The sequence below is a fragment of the Rhincodon typus genome, chromosome 7, assembly GCF_021869965.1.
Source record: "Rhincodon typus isolate 14 chromosome 7, sRhiTyp1.1, whole genome shotgun sequence".
In the NCBI taxonomy this organism is placed as follows: Eukaryota; Metazoa; Chordata; class Chondrichthyes; order Orectolobiformes; family Rhincodontidae; genus Rhincodon; species Rhincodon typus.
Window position 1 is genome coordinate 17,643,301 of NC_063338.1, and position 21,829 is coordinate 17,665,129.

The 21,829-nt window shown below is 42.2% G+C and overlaps 1 protein-coding gene across 5 annotated transcripts in view; it reads right to left on the reverse strand.

Moving 5' to 3' along the window:
- Positions 1 to 2,305: 2,305 nt before the first annotated feature.
- als2b (alsin Rho guanine nucleotide exchange factor ALS2 b) overlaps positions 2,306 to 21,829 on the reverse strand; it is a 109,531-nt gene continuing 90,007 nt past the window's right edge. For 4 of the 5 annotated variants that reach the window (XM_048598926.1, XM_048598924.1, XM_048598925.1 and 1 more), the window contains 12 exons: positions 21,194 to 21,271; positions 18,770 to 18,903; positions 17,294 to 17,458; positions 14,758 to 14,875; positions 13,922 to 14,079; positions 13,674 to 13,772; positions 12,863 to 13,042; positions 11,492 to 11,537; positions 9,705 to 9,766; positions 7,345 to 7,494; positions 5,695 to 5,791; positions 2,306 to 5,322 (listed from right to left, as the gene is read on the reverse strand). In XM_048598926.1, coding sequence (XP_048454883.1) covers positions 5,284 to 5,322; positions 5,695 to 5,791; positions 7,345 to 7,494; positions 9,705 to 9,766; positions 11,492 to 11,537; positions 12,863 to 13,042; positions 13,674 to 13,772; positions 13,922 to 14,079; positions 14,758 to 14,875; positions 17,294 to 17,458; positions 18,770 to 18,903; positions 21,194 to 21,271 — 1,326 coding nt within the window. In that variant the 3' untranslated portion in view covers positions 2,306 to 5,283. Of the gene's footprint in view, positions 5,323 to 5,694; positions 5,792 to 7,344; positions 7,495 to 9,704; positions 9,767 to 11,491; positions 11,538 to 12,862; positions 13,043 to 13,673; positions 13,773 to 13,921; positions 14,080 to 14,757; positions 14,876 to 17,293; positions 17,459 to 18,769; positions 18,904 to 21,193; positions 21,272 to 21,829 lie in introns of those variants that run through there. The other variant, XM_048598927.1, reaches the window with a different exon arrangement.

Here is a 21,829-nt window from a genome sequence, read left to right on the forward strand (position 1 = left end):
GACCAAGAAAAAGGATGACATAGACATACATTACCTCATTTGTCTTCTTTTGATTTAATTTGGACAGGCTTGATGAGTTGAAATCTTGCATCTCGATCCTGATAGTTCAGCAATAAATGCCTCAGTTATAGATTGTTCAGTTGCTTTCTGCATAAGAAAGCTAGCCAAGTTATATCAATCCTGTTTTAAACTCTCTTCAGGCTTGCACACATTTCAAATGAGAGTTTAATGGCAATGATTTTAGTGAGATTTAAATCCCCACAAAACATTACCTGATTGCTTATTGCCATTTATGGCATCTTGCTGTGCGCAAACTATCTGCCATATTTGAAATATTACTGCAAAGTACTTTGGGATGTCATATGCTGTTAAAAATGGCAGCAGGAAGACAAGTCTTAATGTGCGCTGTCTGATATCACATGTAAAAGAGCACAGTGGTTATGTTACTGGGCTGGTAATTTAGAGGCATCAAATAATTATCTGGAGACATCAATTTGATTCCCATCAAACAGCTGGAGGATTTAAAATGTAGTTAAATCAAAAAATCCTGAGTTAAAGGCTCATATCAATAATAGCAATGGGAAACAACTGGCTTGATGTTCCCTTTCAGGGAAGGTGTTCTGTTATCCTTATTTAGGCTGGCCTATAATGGCCCAGAAAGCTATTAAACTGCATTCAAGACGGCTGTTGATTACCACCTTCTCTAGGCGATCAAGGGTGGGCTATAAATGCTGGCCTAGCCAACAATATACACATCTTAAGAATGATTAAAATCAAATAAAAGAACGTGATTTAAATCAACATTCGGAGCAATAGGATTTAATAAGGAAAGGAGGGATCACCTCTCACTCTTTTAAATTCCAGGGAATATAGGTCTGCTGTACTAAAGCTCTCCTCAGGACAATTCCGTCAAACCAGGAGCCAGTTTACCCTGGCTATGTCTATTCATCAATTCTAATACTTAAATTTCCACTGTACAGATTGCACCACCTCATCATTCCCCCTTGTCTTTTCCTCCCTTATTTTTCTTTTACATTTTCACAGTTCTCCACACGAATTTCAGTTCATGCACATCGTCTTGCACAGTCATGTACACCTACCAAGCCACCTACCAGCTTGGTTCCCAATGATAGAGAGATGGCAGTGAAGGGAAATGATTGAGAGTGCTGCTTGGGAAACGAGGGAGCAGAGGTAAATGGCAGCATTATCCCTGACTAATGAGCTTAGGCAGGGAGTCGGGTGAAGGAAAAGAGAGGAGACAGGCTAACAGAAACTCAATGGTGGAGGGGGTGCGGTTTGAGCATTCAACATTTTTTGGTATTATTTATTCCTAAGACATAAGCATCACTGACGAGGCTGATATTTGTTGCCTATTCCCTTATGATGCTCAAGTTACCTTCCTGGATCACTGCAGTCTATGTGGTGTAGGTACACCCACGGTGCTGTTGCAGAGAGTGTTCCAGGATTTTGACCCAGCATCAGTGAGGGAGTGGCAATATAGTTCAAGGTCAGAATGATGCGTGGTTTGGAGGGGACATTGCACGTGCTGTTACTTTCATCAATTTGTTCTCACTCTGAAGGCGTTTGGATCTGGAACATATAAGCAAGGGAGGTTGGATATGTTACTGCAGTCAGTCTTGTAGATGGTAGACACAGCTGCCACGGTACGTCAGTGGTGGAGGAAATGAACGTAGGTGGTGGTGGCTGGGGTGCCAAATAAAGTGTCCTGTATAGTATCAAGCTTCTGCAGTGTTGTTCGAGCTGTAATCATTCACGCAAAGCAAAGAGTATTCCATCAGACTCTTTATATTTGTGCCTTATAGACGGAGGTGAGAAAATGAGCTGCTTAAGACAGAATTCTCAGCCTTGGACCTATTCTGAGCAGTTGAACGATTGTGGGGGCAGATGTGGAAAAGACAGGAGGAATGCAGATGTCAAAGGCTGAAGTTTCAAAAATGGCAGAGAACTCTGGGATCAACTGAAACAGGAGGGGGTGCATTTGAGTGGAGATCTGGTTTGAACTAAAAAAAAAGAAAGTGGAGGAAGGTGAGTTCCAGTATGCATTAGCTGAGGGAGGGGGGGGAATGTTGCCATGCAAAAATGGAAAGGAGAAAGTGAACTGTTAAAGGAATTTTCATAATTGTCTGTTGAAAATACAAATTATTGTTTTTTTTAAAAGAAGGAACATTAAACTGTGAAGGTGAAAACTGCTCACAATTATCAGAATACGCACAACCTTTACATAATGACTATGTCACGTCAACTGTACGTGAAGGAGACAAAATGAATTGCAGGTACAAAACAATAAAGGTGCCTGAGGAGGCGCAAGTTCCACTTTATTGCAGCCATTGTGGATCACAATAATCCAATGTACTGTGAAGCACAATATACAATGTCAGTTTTAAAACAATTCTCTGTACACATTTTAGATTTATATTCAATCTCTTCAATGTCTTCACAAGACTACAAAATATTAAACTTTTTATTAATAAATAGGATACTGCAATACAATTGCGACAATATTTTACAGGACTGAATCTGTAAAGCCACTTTCACTGCAGCAGTATCAAAGGCAGGGTTCGTGACCCTGAGATTCTTCATGTGCTTCAGAATTACCTGCTTTTCTTGATCAAACCATTATGGACTTTCTTTTAATTACTTGACTTGGTCTTTGGGACTATCTCATTACATCTCAACTGAAGGATGACACTTCCAGGAGTGCAACACTCCTTCAGAACCACACTAGAGTGTCAGCCTGTTTTGTGGGCTCTGGTGCAGGGCTTGACTCTCAATCTTCAGACTCAGAGATGAATAAGCTAACCACAGCCAGTGAAAACAGTTACAATGATTCTTCAATGCTCTGGCCCATTCATCAAGGGGATGACAGGATTATAGAAGATACAACTTGGGAAGCAGAACTGGAGAGGAGCAAAGTTTTACAGGACTTAATAATTTAAAAGTATCCTCCAGATCTCAAGCAATGACTGGCCGTTGGAAATGCAGAGAGCTGGTGGGAAGCAATTTGTGCAGGGAGTTTAAACAGGCAACGGGGCCTTATGTCAGCTATAAGTCATCCACACTGCTTCTTGCGCCTATGTTTAAGCAAAGGTTCTATATCCCATGTCTCTCACTGACAGGGCACTTTAAAAAAAAAAAAAAGGAAGAATCATTTAGTGTTCCCTATCACCACTCACTGCGTGTGCAGATCACAAGAGAACACAACCTGCTCTCAATGGGGAGCCAGTTTATATTGAGACACTTTGGGCAGCCTGTTGCCAGAGGTAATTTAGCTGTCTCATGGCACTCTCTGTGTCTACACACAGCTAGTACCCTGCTCCCCTGGCAGAGGGTGAAATCACATGACTACTGGACAATCCCACAATGGAGATTTTCTTAAGCACACAGGGGTTTGCAGTGCAGGGGTACCTTGAGGAGAGCTGTGACCTTGAGAGGGGCAGTGCCATCCCCATGCACCTCAGACAGCACGAGAAAGGAGAGAGCGCAGCACCACATTTCCAGTACCGCATATTTTATTTTCGATCTACAGTTCCACATTTTACATGTCAAGTGTTGTGGATGAATTAGATACTGGTCATTCCCATTTGGAGTAATGTGTATGGAATTCAGACAGCCCGTCACAGGAAGGAGATCACTGAGTTTCAGAAGGGATGGACACGGAGGGGAGGTCTGAAAATGAGGCAAAACTGGAATTTGAGAGCACATGGAGGGGGGAGTTTCAGAATTATGAAGTAGATTTGTACAGATAATCTTAGGAAGACACACATTTGATGATTCTGAAAATAGCTAAAGAAAAGAAAGCAGGAATAAATCAGGAGTTCTGCCACTTTCAACATAATGAGGTCCAGAATTAATCAAAAGGCCCTTTGAACAATGAAACCCCAAACAGAGGCAGAGATGGGTTTAGTGAGTAAAACAGAAGGTTTCAGGTGAATCCAAGTGGAACAGGATTTAGCAGCAAAATTATCCTTTTCTCATTATTTTCAAATCTCTTTTACAATTAGCACCCACGTTTCCCTACTTGTGCTCAAAGCAATGAAGGGGAGGAATAACGGAGATCAGAAACCATGGGCAGAGGGAAGTTCCAACTCAATCAACCAATCATGAAACAAATAAAAACAACTGGAATTTGTACAAACTAATGGAAATTACATGGCTGTCTGTTGATTTAGTTCGTGAATTTTACAGCCTCACAACCCTGTGTAAAACTCCTTGTTCCTTTTCTGAAATCTCACAAATTCTTCTTTCTGCTTTAATGATGCTTAACTATGTATTTATCGTGATTTCTCTGTGTCACTGCCCAAATCATTCCATACCAGACCAATCATTGGAAATAGTCTTATCTACCATCTCCCATGCTCTCTGTTCTAACGAAAACAACTGATTTTTCAAGTTTTGGCATTTCACCAAACCATAAGCTTCCAAAGAAGCTAATTCAACTAATGTCTCAACATCCTTGCTATAGTGTGGAGCTCAGAAACTGTACATACTTCTCCAATTGTGGTCTCATTAATGTTTCATAATGACTTGCCATTACATTGTGGTCTTTCCAGAGCTCCTAAAGTGTGCAGACATAATGTTTCCCACTCTGTCTCTACTCCTCAGCAGGTGAAAGGAGAGGCATCCAGGGGACTGACCAATGGCAGTGCCACATGTCCCTAATACTCAGTGCAATGGTAGACAGAACTATGCCCCCAAATACTGGAACAATTCTCTGTGCTCACTTTCCAATTAGTCCACTTTGCAGAAACACAAATATATTGTCAGTCATTTCAGTTCTTCGTTCTGGTGCATTGGAGTATGACTTACCCTAGACTTTTTTTTTGTCCAATGAAACACCATATTAAATAAACTTCATGTAAAATAAGCTGTAAAGTTAACCACAACTGTTCAAATTTAAAACTTTTCAGATCAAATTCCATCACTTTGGAAGTGTACATCCATGCAAGATTATTCAGGTGTGCGAGAGGTTGTGAGCCAGTGAGGAGGCTGAACAAATAAGTGTGCAAGGAAGAGAAAGGAAGGTGAACAAATGAGTGTGCAAGCCAGGGAAGGAAGATGAGCAAAATAAGTATAAGAGCGAGTACACGACTCAGTGTGAGAGCTGGAGAACGAGTGGGAGGGAGAGCACACTCAAGATGAAAATGAGCTTGTCTGTAACTGAGTGTTTGAATGTGCCTAGTAGGCACCCACAGGCCAGCTGTCCAAATGTTGCACAGTCCTGTTGAGTCAGAGGAACAGAATGGAGAGGAGAAATCTGTTGTCCTATGTTAGCTTCTCATGTTGAATTTGATAATAGCAGGCCTGCAGATCAATACAAAAACAATATTAAATTGCTAGAGAAAAACATTGTGTATCACTGCAAATACCACCTTGTCCCTTGTTCCAATGATTTGCACAGAGCTTGTGTGGGTTGCTTCTTAATACCGCTTTGTAATAGTGCATGAACTCAGGGAGTACAACCCCAGCAACCTGTTTCTGTCTTCCCTCCCAGCGACCTGTTCCCTTCTTCCCTGCCTCCCTCCCACACAGTGACCCATTCCTCCTTCCTTGATCCCAGCAACCCACTCCCTCTTTGCCTCATTCCCTCCCTTCATCTCTCCCCTCCCTCCTTCCCTCTCCCAGAGGGAGTCCCTTTTTTCTGCCCTCACCTCTCTATATTTGTCTCATACTGACCTTCAGAGTGGTGAACATGATCCCCTGTTCTCCGTGCTGTACTGAAGGATCCATCAGATCTTCAATCAGATGAACCTCTGAGCCCAAGTTCCTGATCCTATGGTAAAAGAATGCAACTTTACATTAGAAAGCAATTTTCAGCCTTTCCCAAAATGATGCAGGAGTGATGTCTGACCAGAAGGGAAGGTTTCAATACCCAAGTTGAACTAGGCAACAAAAAGTTTCAGAAGGATATATCATGACTGGTGAGTCATTTGGAGTTAGTCCTCTGACCGTGCGTATGGAACTGTCCTGACGGAGCTGCAGTGAGGGCATGTGCATGTGCACGGAGAACAGCCGAAGTTTCAGGAACAAAACACAGAAGTTGCTGGAAAAGCTCAGCAGGTCTGGCAGCATCTGTGAAGAAAACAATCAAAGTTAACGTTTCAGGCCGGTGACCTTTCCTCAGAACGTCAGAGTCGAAGTTTCAGTCTTAATTCAGTGGGCAGCACCTCAATCCCCAAATGAGGTAGTTATGGAGGTCAAGTCCCACTGCAGAGATTCAAGCACACAATCCTGGCAGAGGCTACTATGTCATACTGGAGGTGTGCTGTGCTGCACTGTTGAAGATGCCATCCTACAGGTGACCAAGACCCCCATGTTGCCTTTTCAGCTGGATGTAAAAGGGATCCTGTGCTATTACTTGAAGAGGAGGAGAGGTGTTCTTCTTGGTGCCCTGGCCAATGTTTATCCCTTACACAACATTAAAAAAAAACAGATTACCTGATCACTATCACAATGATATTTGTGGGAACTTACCAGGGACAAATTGGCTTCTGCATTTGTTACATAACAACAACGATTTCATTTCAGAAGTATTTTATTGGTGTTTAAGTGCTTTGAGATATCCTCAGGTTGCCAAAGGTGCAACAAAAATGCAAGTCTTTCTTTTCCTCATAGTTAAAGAGTACAGTCAGGTTTTCTACAGTTAATCACTGCTGAGTGGCTGTGTCAGGTAAGGAAAAGTTTGAAGGACTGGGAAGATGCCTGGTGGATAGATGTGGGTCATGCCAGAGGCTCGTGAACAGGACCTTCCAATGTAGTGATGTCCCACTGTCCTGCCCACATTTAAACCCGGGGCACACAAGGTTTGAGCAGTTGGGCAGGGATAGGACAGTTTCCAGAAGAATGGTGCTACCATATTTACATAGAGGAGGAGAGGAAACGAGTACAATCTCCACTACTCGAAGCACCCCTACACTCCTCCCAGACCAAGTGCAATTAGCTGATAAAGCCTAACTATTTATTGGGTGGAAATTAGTGCAGGGGCGAACTCAAGCCAACCACTTCTGAGGGATTCTAGTGCAAGTAGGTAAAAACAACTGAACAAACCCAGTTTTTTCCTACCCCAGCTCAGAATTCCATAGCAGTGCTTTACATGAAGACAGACATCACAGAGGCTCCTGTACTGTAATCGATACAAAACAGTGTGGGACAGTATTGTGCTGTGCTATCAATCATTTGATATTTTGCAAGGAGGCTTGGTCTTCAAGATGACAAGTAATTGTAGACAAAACAGATTTCTGAGAGGTAAGAGAAGGCCACGATGTGGGTGTAAGTGTGGTTTGCACAGAAAAGGGGGCTACTTAGAGTATTGGAAAGCACTCTCACCTTGCTCGAAGCACCACGTACAGGAAGACAGGGAAGAGATCGTCCATGGACCAAAGAAAGTCTCCTTGCACCATAGTCAGGACCTCCTGTGTGATCTCCTCAAAGGTCTGCTGGATAACATTCAGCTTGTCAGCTGGTGTGAAGGTGGTGCTGTTGGAAGAAAAGGCAGTTTTCATAACCAGGTGATTCTGGGGAATGTAACTCCATCATGTTCCATAACATTTTACGATGGAAACCAGTCCAGAAGGAGACCACATTGGTACATATGCCCCAGATACAGAGCCAGAGGAAGCCTTTAGGCCCATTCTAGCTCACATCAACCCACTGTCTAAAAGAAACATTTGAAATTCCACCCCCCACCCCAACCCCTCAAATTTGACAAAAATTTCAAATTGTCATCCTTTGGCTACTGACCTTCCTGTCAGTGAAAACAATTTCTCTATGTTTTCGTACATTTGAAGATATCTACTAAAACTCCTATTTAATGCTCCAAGTACAGCAATCCTGCTTCTCCAATCTCTCCATGTAACTGAAGTCTTTCAACCCTGGTTCCATTCTAATACAACTCCAGTCTTTCTCCAAAGCCACAACCTTTGCTGTTTAACTGTTTTATGACAATACTGTAGTGATAGCATCACAGGATTAGTAACCAAAAGACCCAGGGTATTGCTTGGAGGACATAATGTCATGATCCCAGCTGATAAGACAAGATCAGCCATAGTAAAGAGTGAAACCTGGCCGATTCACAACGATGGTGGCCAAATTGCAAAAACGAAACTTGTGGTCTGTTTATTTACAATTTATGTAGATGATTTGGAGTTGGGGACCATGTGTAGGGTGTCAAAGTTTGCAGATGACACTAAGATGAGTGGCAGAGCAAAGTGTGCAGAGGACTGTGAAACTTTGCAGAGGAACATAGATACATTGAGTGAGTGGGCAAAGGTCTGGCAGATGCAATACAATGTAAATAAATGTGAAGTCATACATTTTGGTAGGAGTAATAGTAAAAAGGATTATTACTTGAATGGTAAAAAGTTGCAGCATGCTGCTATGCAGAGGGACCTGGGTGTCCTTGTGCATGAATCACAGAAGGTAGGTCTGCAGGTACAACAAGTAATTAGGAAGGCAAATGGAATTTTGTCCTTCATTGCTAAAGGGATTGAAATTAAAAGCAGAGAGGTTATGTTGCAGCTGTACAAGGTGCTGGTGAGGCCACACCTAGAGTACTGTGTGCAGTTTTGGTCTCCTTACTTGAGACAGGATGTATTGGCACTGGAGGGGGTGCAAAGAAGGTTCACTAGGTTGATTCCAGAGTTGAGGGGGTTGGCTTATGAGGAGAGACTGAGTAGATTGGGATTATATTCATTGGAATTCAGAAGATTGAGGGGGATCTTATAGAAACATATAAAATTATGAAGGGAATAGATAAGAAAGAAGTAGAGAGGATGTTTCCACTGGCAGGTGAAGCTGAGACAAGGGGGCATAGCCTCAAGATTAGAGGGAGCAGATTTAGGACTGAATTGAGAAGGAATTTCTCCACCCAGAGGGTTGTTAATCTATGGAATTCCTTGCCCAGTGAAGTAGTTGACGCTACTTCAATAAACTTTTTTTTTTAAAAAAAGGTAGATTTTTTTTGAACAATAAAGGAATTAAGGGATACGGTGAGAACGCGGGTAAGTGGATCTGAGTCCACGAAAAGATCAGCCATGATCTTATTGAATGGCGGAGCAGGCTCGAAGGGCCAGACGGCCTACTCCTGCTCCTAGTTCTTATGTTCTTATGTTCCCAAAAGTGCTCACATGATGCTGTCAATGTGGTTTTAAGATAATATAGGTTTTTGCACAAAAGCAAAAAAGGCAAAGATCTCTCTCTCCATATATATATAAAATGTTCAACCCTCTTCATGATTGGGGAGTCATTTCGAAATATTCTCCTGACTGCGTGTGGAAGTGTACAGAGGGAGTCGCAATTGTGACTTCATGCACATACGTGGAACAGAAAATTTCAGCCTTGACTCAGTGAGTAGTGCTTCTCCCCTCCTCAACCAAAAAATACCACTCAATTTCCTGACTTTATAGGATAGGTTAGACGGGCTAACTGTATATTCAGATTCAGGCAGCAGATACTGATAAGAACTAACGGTTACACATTACTTAAACTCCCGCTGCTACTTAACACAGAGCCTTCTCATCCAGTGAGGTGATAATGTCTAGCTGTGTCAATTAACTTGAGAAGTTTGACATAGTAAACTGCATTTAATCTACTGAAGTCCATCAGTCTTGTTCCTCTTTACACAACATTTTGAAATCATCACACAAACCCTCGGGATATTGGAGCAGCCAAGTTTGCACTTGATTTACCTGATCTGCTGTAAACTTTCGATAGCAGAAGCGTAGCAAACATCCTTTGTGATGGATTGTACCTGGGAAGGATGAACTAGACATTATTAAAAGGAAAAAAGGGAGATACTGTGCCAGCCGTATAAATCCCAGGGAATAGCATGCGGTTACAGGGGAGGAAAGACTGATGAAGCTGCTCAGCATAGCTAACATCCTCTCTCTGCTCGATTACTGTGTCAGTTCAGAACATCTTCCCACACGTCATGCTACAACTAGTCAGTCCTCTGGTCGAATAGCTTTTGCTGAAGATTGGACATGGACGAGTCAAGGCTGGGGTGAAGGGCATGGTGGGCACAAGCTTTGGGCGTTGTATCAGTGTTAGAAGCAAATTCACAGCTGGGAAGCAAATGGATTGGAGGCAGACAAGGGGCAAGATGTCAGAGCTGGGAAAGTGACAGTTTCACATTCTTTTCAAAGACTGAGCCTGTGAGAAAACATCGTTAAACTGTATGTTATTCAGGTCTGCCATGCAATCTTTCCCAGAGGGCCCTGTTGTGGAAGATCCATATTAACAAATGAAGAGTTCAATCTCCCTCTGACCAACATTCAATAGAAGATTAAACTCTGTAGTTCCTACTATCTCTTAAACTTTGTAGGTTCAGATTTCTGGTATGAAATTAAAGTTTTATTCCCAATGTGAATTCACTTTCCTCTTTACATTCAGCTGTGACTGAACATCAGACAGTGAGCAAGTTACCTGTGGAATCTGGCTGAAGACATGACTGTTGTCTCCAAATACAGAATCTAATTTGAGACCACAACTAACAGTGTACAGACTGGAATCAAAAGAACAACATGAGAAAGGGATCCATCTGGACTGAGAGGCATTTGCAGGCAGAATCACTATTTGTACAATCATTGAGATCTACAGCACAGAAAAAGGCCCTTCAGCCCATCACATCCACACCTGTCAAAAACAGCCACCTAACTATTCTAATCTCATTTTCCGGCACTTGGCCCATAGTCTTGTATGCCTTGTACACATCTAAATACTTCTTAAATATCGAGTGTTTTTGACTCCACCTTACAGGTAATAAGATCCAGATTCCGACTGCCTCTGAATGAAAATATTTTTCCTTACATCCCCTCTAAACCTTCGGCCTTTTAACTTAAATTGATTTCTTCTTGTCTACCCTGTCTATAACCCTTATAATTTTTCATCTGTCATGTCCCCTGTCAATTTCTTCTGCTCCAAAGGCAACAGCCCCAGTCTGTCCAATCTCTCCTCATAACTGAATCGTTACTGTCCAGGTCACGTCTGGTAAATCTATCCTCTATACCGTTTCTAGTGAATCACATCCCTCCAGAACTGCACCCATATTACTTTTAAGTTTTGAACAGGAACATGTCGTTGATGTCTACCATCGTATTTCAGTCGAGTACACCTATAGGCAGGCTATTTGAGCCTGGAGGAATCACTTTGTGAAATAGATCAATAGAGGATCTCAAGGTTTGATTCTTGGAATTTAGTTTGCCCATGTCAGTATAGTTATTTGACGGGCTACAGGAGGCCTGCATAACCAAGGATGAGGGATAGAGAACGGCAGTTGGATAGTCTGTCACTCATGTCTGCATTTCTGTGAAGCTCACTTTGATATCCTACTGCAAACCTCGATACTAATCGCGGCCCTCGGGAGGGTAAAAGAGACCAATAAGAGGAGGAAAAAAGGGAATGGGAAAGGGAGAAGACTAATAAAAGTTGAAGGGAGAATTGAGGGTGGTAATAGGAGGAAACGTAGCTTCCATACCTCCATCTTCTCTCCAAGTATAGAGACAGTGACAGGCCAAAACTTCCTGAAAATTAAAACCAGAAGGAAACTGGTTAAAACTGACTAGATGTGGTAAAGCATCATCAATACAAGGTAAACTATTGTAGACCACATGGCCATAAACAGGAACAGTACTTTTTGCACACTGGAGCCAGTGATAATTCAAGGAAGAGACTATCACAGTCCTGTCCTCTCAGTCAGCACACACTGGTCACTGGACACAGCACCCTTCAACTCTCAGAAGTACAATGGTGTAAATCCTCAGAAGGACAGAGTTAGGTAAATACAGGACAAGGTTCCTTCTATAATATAGAACTGAACACTCCAGCACAACAACAGAATTGTAAGATCATTAGAATGAGGATGATTTTGTTCCACTCCAATTCGGTGCCTTTTGAGACAGCTGATAGTCCAATGCACGATCTGCAGATACTGCCACACACAGGACAGGCAGATACTGTTTGGAGGGTCAGGTACAAGAGGTTTTTGGGGGTTTGCACGCTCCCTCTAATGCCTCAACTCCATCTGTGCACATTATCAAAAACATCTTTCCGTGTATTCAGTGCTTTCTTGAATGTGTCTTAACCAGCCAGGGACTCCCAGGAATTGGTGGGGATACTTTGAGGGCACCGCTAAAGCATTTCCATGGTCCTCATTAGAGTCGCCTATCGTGACTGAATTCCCAGTAGAGTAGCTGTTTCGGGCAGCGGATGTCTGGCATGTGAATAAAGAGGAGCTGGTTTGGAGTGACCAGCACCTCCATGCTGACTTGGGAGAGAACAATGCTGTCGGACTGCTCTTCTTGCCGCTGGATTTGAAGGATCTCGAGAAAGCATCACCAATGATACTCCTCCAGAGCCTTCAGGTCCCTGGGTGGGTTGTCCAAGTCTCTGAAGTATACTGGAACACTGCTGTTCAGTAATCCATGACTTTAGGCTTAGGTTTGATACAGAGTGTAGCCCCCTATCTGCTGTTCCCGTCAAATGTGCTCAGAATTGCACAGTTTTGGCATCAACTCCAACCCGATGTCTCTGACCTATTATGGACTTGTTTGCAATTTTGCCAGTCACATGCTGGTCGTGGCAAAAGGAATTTGGAATCCCTGATGCTGTGACTTTGGACACAGTAGGAGAAACAATTAGCCAAGGCCAGTTTCAAAATAATAAGGAGAAGGTGGAGCTCATGCACCAGAGACTAACTTATTGCACTGGCATTCAGCAACTTACAAAAGGTTCAGGTTTGGCACACTGATACTTAATGGTTGGTCATTATCAGCGATGCATTCCTACTGCGCTAAACACCTTTGTCATCTTTAACAGCAGCTCAGAGTTCCTTTAAAACAATACTCACTGCTGTACTCCCAGGAAACCAAGTAGGGATAGATCTGGTTGCTTGTTGAGTCGGAGCACACACTCCCAGTAAACATCTTCCTCCCTCTCATTGTCTAGAGCGTAAAGTGTAAAGAGAGGTGGATAGAGCCGGGGTAACAGGACTGGAAGGAGCAGGCCACAGCTCGTAACCACTGGGACCCTGTTGGAATAAAGAACGAGGTTAACCTTCATACACACAGCATCTGCAAACCAATCCAACCCATCTCCAATAAAAAGAACACTCCAGACAACATATAGAAGTGATGATAGTGGGAATAGAGAGGGATCAACAGCATAAGCCCAATCCAACAGGAGGATGACAGCCGTGCTACTGACGCTGCCTTGCAACGGAGAGGTGAAGGGTAAACTGAGAGAGGATGTGAAATGCTTCAGTGTTGCCCCTTCCGTCTCTTCTTGAAGATAAAAGGATTAAATTTCCACTTAGCCCTGTGCCAGGGATGCAAACCAGCAAGCAGGACAGCTGCTATCTGTGGAACAGGAAGACGCCAGGTCTTTGCCCAGGTAAAGTGTGCCACTCCAACACAGCACTGGCAAAAAAGGAGGCAAGGCTGTTCAGATAGCAAAGGACAAATCTCAGGGTCATTTGGAGAACCATGGTGCACATTGCACCCATGTGGTACTTTCCCCGTGGTTAGGCATCTTTGCATTGGTTTCCAGGATAATCCATTTCCAACATCATGATGTACTGGGTCCGAGCTTTTCATCCAAGGCTAAAACAGGCACAGCCCAATCCCACTAATGACCAGTTGAACAAGTAGCAATCCTTTTACCCTTGGCTAGACAAAGTCCCTTCCTCGCTGTCAACCTCTTTGTCATCGTGTGTTCCTGGTGTCAGATTGTCTCCATCTGGGAGGAATGGAAAGAGAAATCTGAAAGAAAACGCAGGGCCAAATCAAGTTTAGTGGCTTCAAGTGGCACTCATCCACCACTTCAGCAATGATTAAACTAATTGCTGAAACCTGTCCTGGTGCTCAGCTCCCAAAAGGCTTGTGGAACTATTAAAAATAGTTGTTATTACCTGACCAGCTGGAAGATGCGAGTTAGGTAGGATTTGATTTCACTGACTGCTTGCTGCAGTAATCGGCGATTTGCACCCACTCCCACGTAGGTCATCCTATACACGGCCACTAGAGTCTCCAGCAGTTTTCCCAGTGGATGTAGAGGGGTGTCACATGCCTATCCAAGGTGGGGAAACAGGGCCACAGGTCAGTCACAAGCAAACTATATTTTGTTTTCTAACATTTAAACAATGATGCATTTGCTGGACATTATCCTTTATCTTACAGAGGACATATCAATGGTACGAACAAGTTCTGCATTTTGCAAGCACCATATAAACGTTTAATTTTAAATGGGATTCCACAAACGGACAACATTTTCTGAACAGTCCCAAGCAGGCTAGGAATTATATTAACAACAAATTTAAAATAATTGATAGGGATTCCAATGTGGCTCCTGTCACTTATTTGAAGGTCTATATATTCATACACAGGAATCTAGGCACTGTGCCTACTTTGAATTAAACAACATCACAGAGGATAGTTATTCCCTACTGCATGCTCTATATCAATGCCTCAATCAGGGTTCACTTGCCAACTAATTTGCACCTTTTCTTGTCTGGGTTATACATGCTTCAACAGCATCTCTCTCTGTATCACCAGTGATTACTTAAATAAAGGGCAGGAGTTAGCTTCTAGTTTCTAAGACATACATGGGACAGCAAACAGTAATATACTGAGCTCTCCAGTAGATTAAAAGGGACAGTGGAGAGATGCGTCTGTTTCCCGCTCAGCTACTTAGATTACGTGTCCTAGAACCACACAACGTCAAGACGGATGATCAGGACTCAAATACCTTTATTAAATATTTCCGGATGGTCTCGTATTTATCCAAGGTGATGGGGCCAACAATCTGAGGGATAACTTCCAAACTCTCCAAAGTTTGTGTGTGAGATCGACTCCTGAAATCGGGGCTGAGTCAAAATAAAAGAAACTTGGTTGAAAAGCTCTCCACTGGTGGGTCAGATGTTGAGAACAAACACAAGAGGTTGAAGAAAAACTGTTTGACCTTGGCAAAATGCATTTCATACCAATCTCTGGCAGGTCTGTGCTATCAAGAACCAATCGCATGAGAAGGATGATGAAGAGGAAGATGACCAACAACAATTACTTGTCTTCGTATAGTGCCTTCAATGTAATAAATCATTCAAGGCACTTTACAGGAGGGTTACAATGCATTATGTGATGCTGGGCTGCAGACGAGCTATTAGGGCGGATGGCCAAAGGATCGATCAAATTACAACAGTAAGTTTTGAGGAATGTCTCAAGGGTGAAGAAAAAAGGAGACAGTTGGAGATTGAGGGCAGAAAAGACTTCGCGCTTGTGCAACTAAAGGCATGGCCATCAGTGGTAGGGCAATTAAAAACAGTGATGCTCAAGAGGCTAGAATTACAGGAGAGGTGATATTTTGGGGGGTTGTGGGGCTGGAGGAGATTACAGAGATAGGGATTGGTGGGATTCCAATATAAAAAGGTGAGAACTTTAAAAATCAAAGCATTTCTTAACTGGAAATGTAATCACATGTAGGCTGGAGCAGCAAGGGGTGGGTAGGTTCCATTTCACAAAGGAGATTAGTGAACCGATGGGGCTTTATAACAATCCAGCAGTTTATGTGACTAATTTTCCTTGCTGCCAACTCATCTGTTAACAGAATTGCTAACTTCGACAGTCAAAGGATTTGAACTCATGACCTTTGGGTTCTCACCTAAGACCAGAGCTACGAAGCTCGGATGAATGGACTTGCATTTACATAGCATTGCCATGAGCTTGAACTGTGTCAAAGCACTTAACAATCCATGAAAGACTTTTGAGATATGTTCATGGTTAAAACGTACGAAATGTGAGCAAGAAAGAAAACACTTGGTGTTGGAATGCAAATGAGACAGAGGAATGGAGGGAAAGAAAAAAGTGAGAAAGAGCAAAAGAGAAAAGAGACACAAAAAGAAATAAAAGAGAAGGAAAGGGGGAAGAGAGAAAGACAGGAATATGAGAGACAGAGAGAGAGAGAGAAAGAGAGAGAGAGACACACACAGATGGACTGACAGAGAGAGAAACAAAACAGAAGCACAGAGAATATATTACTGCTAATCAGATAATGCTGTCTTGCATCTTAACCAGGAGACAATGACAGTGTGCCATACTTTCCTGGTCAAATTCATCCCCCCTTCCTCACTTGTTGATCATCATTTGCTTCCTGTTCCATACCATTTTGCACGTGGTCATAAAATGTTAACTTGGGATATTCAGAGATCAATCAGAAGGGAACCTTTCTGATCTGGAAAGTTACATCAGATAAAGTGACCGAGCTGAGTATGGACAAAATCACAGAAACTTTCTGAATGAAGGAAAAGGTGGCTGGGGACGGCAGATTCTCTACAGACAGCACTGGACTGCATAAATCTGGAAGAACACAGTTTAAAAGGACAATGAGAAGGCTATTTGGGTTTCCAAAGTGAAGAGGTTGTGGAAGAGGGTGGAAATAAACTTCATCTGACAAAGTAGTAAAATAGCAAACTTGGATTTATACATGAATGGGGATTTGGATATACATTTGGCCCTTCAAGCCTGCTCCACTTTCCTTCTTCACCTTAGGGCACTTCAGATCTAATTCAATGAACATGAAATGTTTCTAAGTGTAGCAATCCACTGTTTAATATAAGATTTAACATTAGGGAACTCTTTTTCTTGGAAAAGAGAAAACTGATCAAGATATTTATAATCAAGTGGCATTTGGACAAAATAAGTAGGGTTAAACTGTTCCCATTGTGGGAAGGATCAAGAACCTGAGCATACAGATTTAAGGCAAGAGAAGCAATGGTAACACAAAGAGAAACCTTTCATGCAGTGAGTGGCTAGGATCAGGAGAGCTCTGCCTGTGTGGGGTGTAGGCAGATTCATGCTAAATTGCCCAGAGTGTCCAAGGAATGTGCAGGCTAGGTGGGTTAGCCATGAGAAATGCAGCGTTACAGGGATAGAGTAAGGGGTTTGGGTCTGGATGGGATGTTCTTCAGAAGGTCGGTGTGGACCTGATAGCCTGAATAGTCAGCTTCCACACAGTAGTGATTTTATGATTCAAATAAGAATTGGATTATTATTAAAAAAGAAGAACATGCAGGATATAGGGTAATGATGGGAAATGGCATTAAGTGAATTGTTCCTGTGGAGAGCAGCACAGACATGATGGGCTGAATGGCCATAGTCTTGAACAGGTGTTGTGTGCGTGCGTGCGCGTCAGTGGTCCTGCTCTTGCTTTGAATCAAGTTGTAACAAGTGTCCATTAGATCCAGAAGTTGGGACCATTCTTCTGACCCCTCTGGCCCACTGACGCTCACCTGTCCTTATGCTGCCGTCTACTCGTGGTGAGACAAACTGCAATATTATCCCAAGCCTTGAGGACATCACCCTGCCCAGCAGATTCACAGCCAAGCTGACTCCAACACTCATCGAACACAGCCTTCCATTTCTCATCAGGATGCACAGAAAGTTTACCCAACTTCCTGTAAACACATTAAAATGCACAGTCACTAACAAAGTCAGAACTGGGACCAACTGAGAGATTGCCGGGAGCAGCGTTCAAACAGAGGAATTTGCTGTTCACCACCCTTTCTTGCTCATACACTCCAGATGTTGGTGAAACTGTAAAAGCTTATCATCTACCATCCAGTAGGGGATACAATTATATGGACGTACTCTTGCTTTTATAAACGAGGAGGCAAGTCCCAGGTTTAAACCATGGTTTGTGTCAAGTCTGTGCATCTGTTAGGGCAGTGATGCCACAATGACTTCAGTGTCTCACTTCCAAAGAAGGGACACTCAAATTGACTCCTCATGTTGAGTTTCCTCTGCCAGTATCAAGCATGACAGACAGCAGAATCCAGCTCTGCTTAGTGCTTCATATTGCTGAACATCACTTTACTCTCTCTCTTTACATGAGAGGAGGGCTTCTTCAGCAAGAGGCACATGCACCCTTCACTATCGTCAACCAAGACTTGTGTATTCTGCTTGGAATGGGAAAATATGGATGAATTCATGGAAAAGATGAACAAGATTGAGTTTACACTGCAGTGCAACAGAAACCTCATCACACTGCAATTAAGTGCACTCCTTATCCAAGGAAGGATATATTTGTCACAGAGAATGCAACAAAGGTTCACCTGACTGATTCCTGTGATGGTGGGGTTGTCCTGCGAGGAGAAACTGAAAATACTGGGCTTGTATTCTTAAGTTTAGAAGAATGAAAGGTGATCTCATTCAAACACACAATAGCTTGATAATATAGATGCAGGTAGGATGTTTACTATGACTTGGGGGGGGAAAGAGCTGGTGGGAGGGGGTGTGTGTTCTAGAATGTGTGAAATCAGTCTCAGAATTTGGGACAGAGATGAGGAAAAGCATTTTCTCTCTGAGAGTGGTGAATCTTCAAAATTATCTACTGCAGGTACTGTGGCAGCTCCTGTCATCAAGAGCATCTCCTGATCAACATATTTTGAGATGTTAAAATTAGAAGGAAAATGGGGATGGTGCAGACAAAATGACCTTGAAGTAGATCAGCCATGATCTAGTTGAATAGCAAAGCATTTGAGGGGCTGAATGGCCTACTTCTGGTTCTGCTTCATATATTCTGAAGTACAGTCCGATTGCTAACCACAAAACAAGATTTCTACTGTAGAACTGCTCACTCATTGAAAACTGTGCAGGTATTAGAGATTTTGAGTGTATTTCTCAGATAGATGTGATTAATACACAGTCAACAGACAGAGCTGTTGGTTGGATGAGACATGGCTTTGACTAAGACCAATACAACTTACAGCACATGCGATTTCTCCCTGTCGGACTCATATAAATTAGGCTTGAAGTATGTCCCGGCAACTTTAATCCCTGCACCCCACTCTCCGTTGAAAGTTCCTTCAAAGTAGTCACCATTTTGCATAGTCAGGATTCCCTGCAGATACAAAGACCTGGACAAGTCACATTTATTTGCAATGACTCAAATATTTGCAGATATAAAGCACAGCATGCTCAAAATTCAAGTCTTCCTCAGAAGTATTATGGTGTCTCAGAACTCACATTAAAACCTCCAAACACATGCGCAACAACTTTCATACATCCCTGATACCATCAGATCTTGGGGTTTAAAGATACGATTTAGGCACCAATGACACAGCAACACCAGAAACAGGGCTGCAGAATCCCTCAATTTATATCACTAAAACAGATTATCTGGTCATTATCACACTGCTGTTTGTGGGAGCTTGCCGTGCACAAATTAGCACAAACATTTCTCTCACAATAATTACATTTCACAGGTGTTGCATTGGCTGAAAAAGGTTTTGAAATGACCAGAGGCTATGAAAGATTCTATATATATGGCAGTCTTTGTTTTCCTTATTACTACCCACTTTCCACACAGCCTAGCAGACTGGCTTACCATCTAAAGTAGGGCAATGGCAAACCAGCTTTCAGAGCCTGTGGCTTTTATCTAGGTTGTGTCGTTTGCTGACCTAATTAAAGTGGAGCATGTAACTTGAAAACTCTGAAAATCGAAGTCTGCCAAACAAATAGGAAATCATCAGTCCATGTTTACGGATTACAAAGATTGGGGACCAAGTACAAAAATAGAAGGAAGCTGCCATGCAAGGCCACACAATGTACTAGATCGGCACTGGGAAAGGAAAGTTTCCATCATTCAACGAGAACACTGTTGGCCTGTACCTAAACGTTATCTACAAACCTGTCTTGAGACCGGATCCAGGCCCATGGCTGAGCTAGAAATGGGAAGACTGCCTAACTTTGTTGAGATAAGACTATAAGGTGAACTTTATTGTTTAATTTTTCAGGCTTTTTTTTTGATTTATTTTCTGTTTTAATATGGCGCCAGAGTGGCAACAGTAAACAACATTTTTCACTAATTGTAATAAATCAATCAATATTTCCCTTAATACTCTCGGACAGTAAAAGTAAATCCATCTTATCTTATAAATTGTTAATAGAGTTGATATCTACTGCTTTGACTTTAAGGTTATGTTCCCTTGCCCTGGAATCTAGCTCACATACTGACATTAGTCTTTTTGATTTTGCTTTGGACTTGACTTCCACAGTTTACTAATCAACATACATGAATTTCAACATCTCTTTGGATCTGCACTGTTGCTAGCTTTTCAACATTTAGAAAAGCTCCGCACAAGCTTTTTTTTGATGGAAGGTGGATTAGCTGTGTTGAAATCTGCTCCCGAGTTTTGTTCATTAACTTAATCTATTGATGGCTCTGTAAATTGATGCTTCCTTCCATTTTCCTTACTCTGTCCCCAATCTTGGTAATCAGTAAACATGGATGTATGACTACCTATTGTGTTATTGAAATCATTAATAAATATAGTGAATTACTGAAGCCTCAGTATGGATCCCTCCAAAAAGTAAAAATAATGGGCTAAATATTATATTACTATCTTCTTTCCATTTGGTGCAATATCAATTCAAAAGAATAATTCATATAATATATAGCCCATTATCCTCGCTCTTTGTCTTCTACCACTTGAACAATCTCCTAGCCATGAAAATAATTAATAGTCATAGAGATGTACAGCACGGAAACAGACCCTTCGGTCCAACTCCTCCACGCTGACCAAATACCCAAAATTAATTTCGTCCCATTTACCATCATTTGGCCCATATCCCGCTAAACCTTTCCTATTCACATATCCATCCAGATGCCTTTTCAATGTTGTAATTGTACCAGCCTCCACCACTTGCTCTGGAAGCTCGTTCAATACACGCACCATCCTCTGCATGAAAAGGGTGCCCTCAGCTCCCTTTTAAATCTTTCCCCTCTCACCTTAAACCTATGCCCTCTAGTTTTGGACTCTGCCACCCTGGGAAAAAAAAACCTTGGCTGTTTACCCTATCCATGCTCTCATGATTGCATAAACTTCTATAAGATCAGCCCTCAGCCTCCGACGCTCCAGGGAAAATAGAGCCAGCCTATTCAGCCTCTCCCTATAGCTAAAATCCTCCAACCCTGGCACCATCTTTGATAGGGATTTATTGGAAGATTGTTCAAGCTGTTTACATCTGGGCCAACATTCTCATAAAATAGTAAAGAACTGCGGATGCTGGAAATCTGAAACAAAAACAGAAATTGCTGGAGAGCAGAGTCAATGTTTCAGGTCCAGTGACCCTTCTTCTAAGTTTTTCCAGCAATTTCTGTTGTTGTTTTTATATTCTCATCAATTTACCTTTCCATTTAAGATCCAGTCATCTGAGAACTCTCCTTCAAAGCTGGTGTCATCTTCAGAAAGCAGGATACCGGAGCCCTAGAGGAATGAAACAGACACTTGATTAGTCAGAAAATGTTGGGTAGGGGTCCCCTCCATCACAGGCCTCCAGAATCCAATTTTTATACTCTTTCACATTTATGGTAAGATCTGCACATAATCAGCTTACACCTCCTAATTCAACAGCCAGTATTTCTTGGAGAAAGAAAGAGACATTGTGTCAAAATTTATTGTCTTGTGCACATCAGGACAATTCCAATGACCTGTGGATCATATCAAACAGAACATCCCTTTGGCTGTTCACAACAGGCAGAGTATTATCCGGACTCAAGTTCTTACAAACTCAGATGTTGTGTCTAATGCTAAATGTGATTGTGATCAGGCAGTGCTTGCTGAATAATTGCAAGCGTGCTAAGAATTACATTGACAACCACTTTAAGATTTTCAGACAGGTTCACAATGTAGCTCATTTAGGCGATCTAGAAGCTATATTTATTCATATGCAGAGACCTGTGTTCAGCAGACAATAGGAACATGTACAGGCATTGTGCCTTTATTAAATTAAAGAAAAAAAAAAGTGTGTGGGACAAGAAGTCT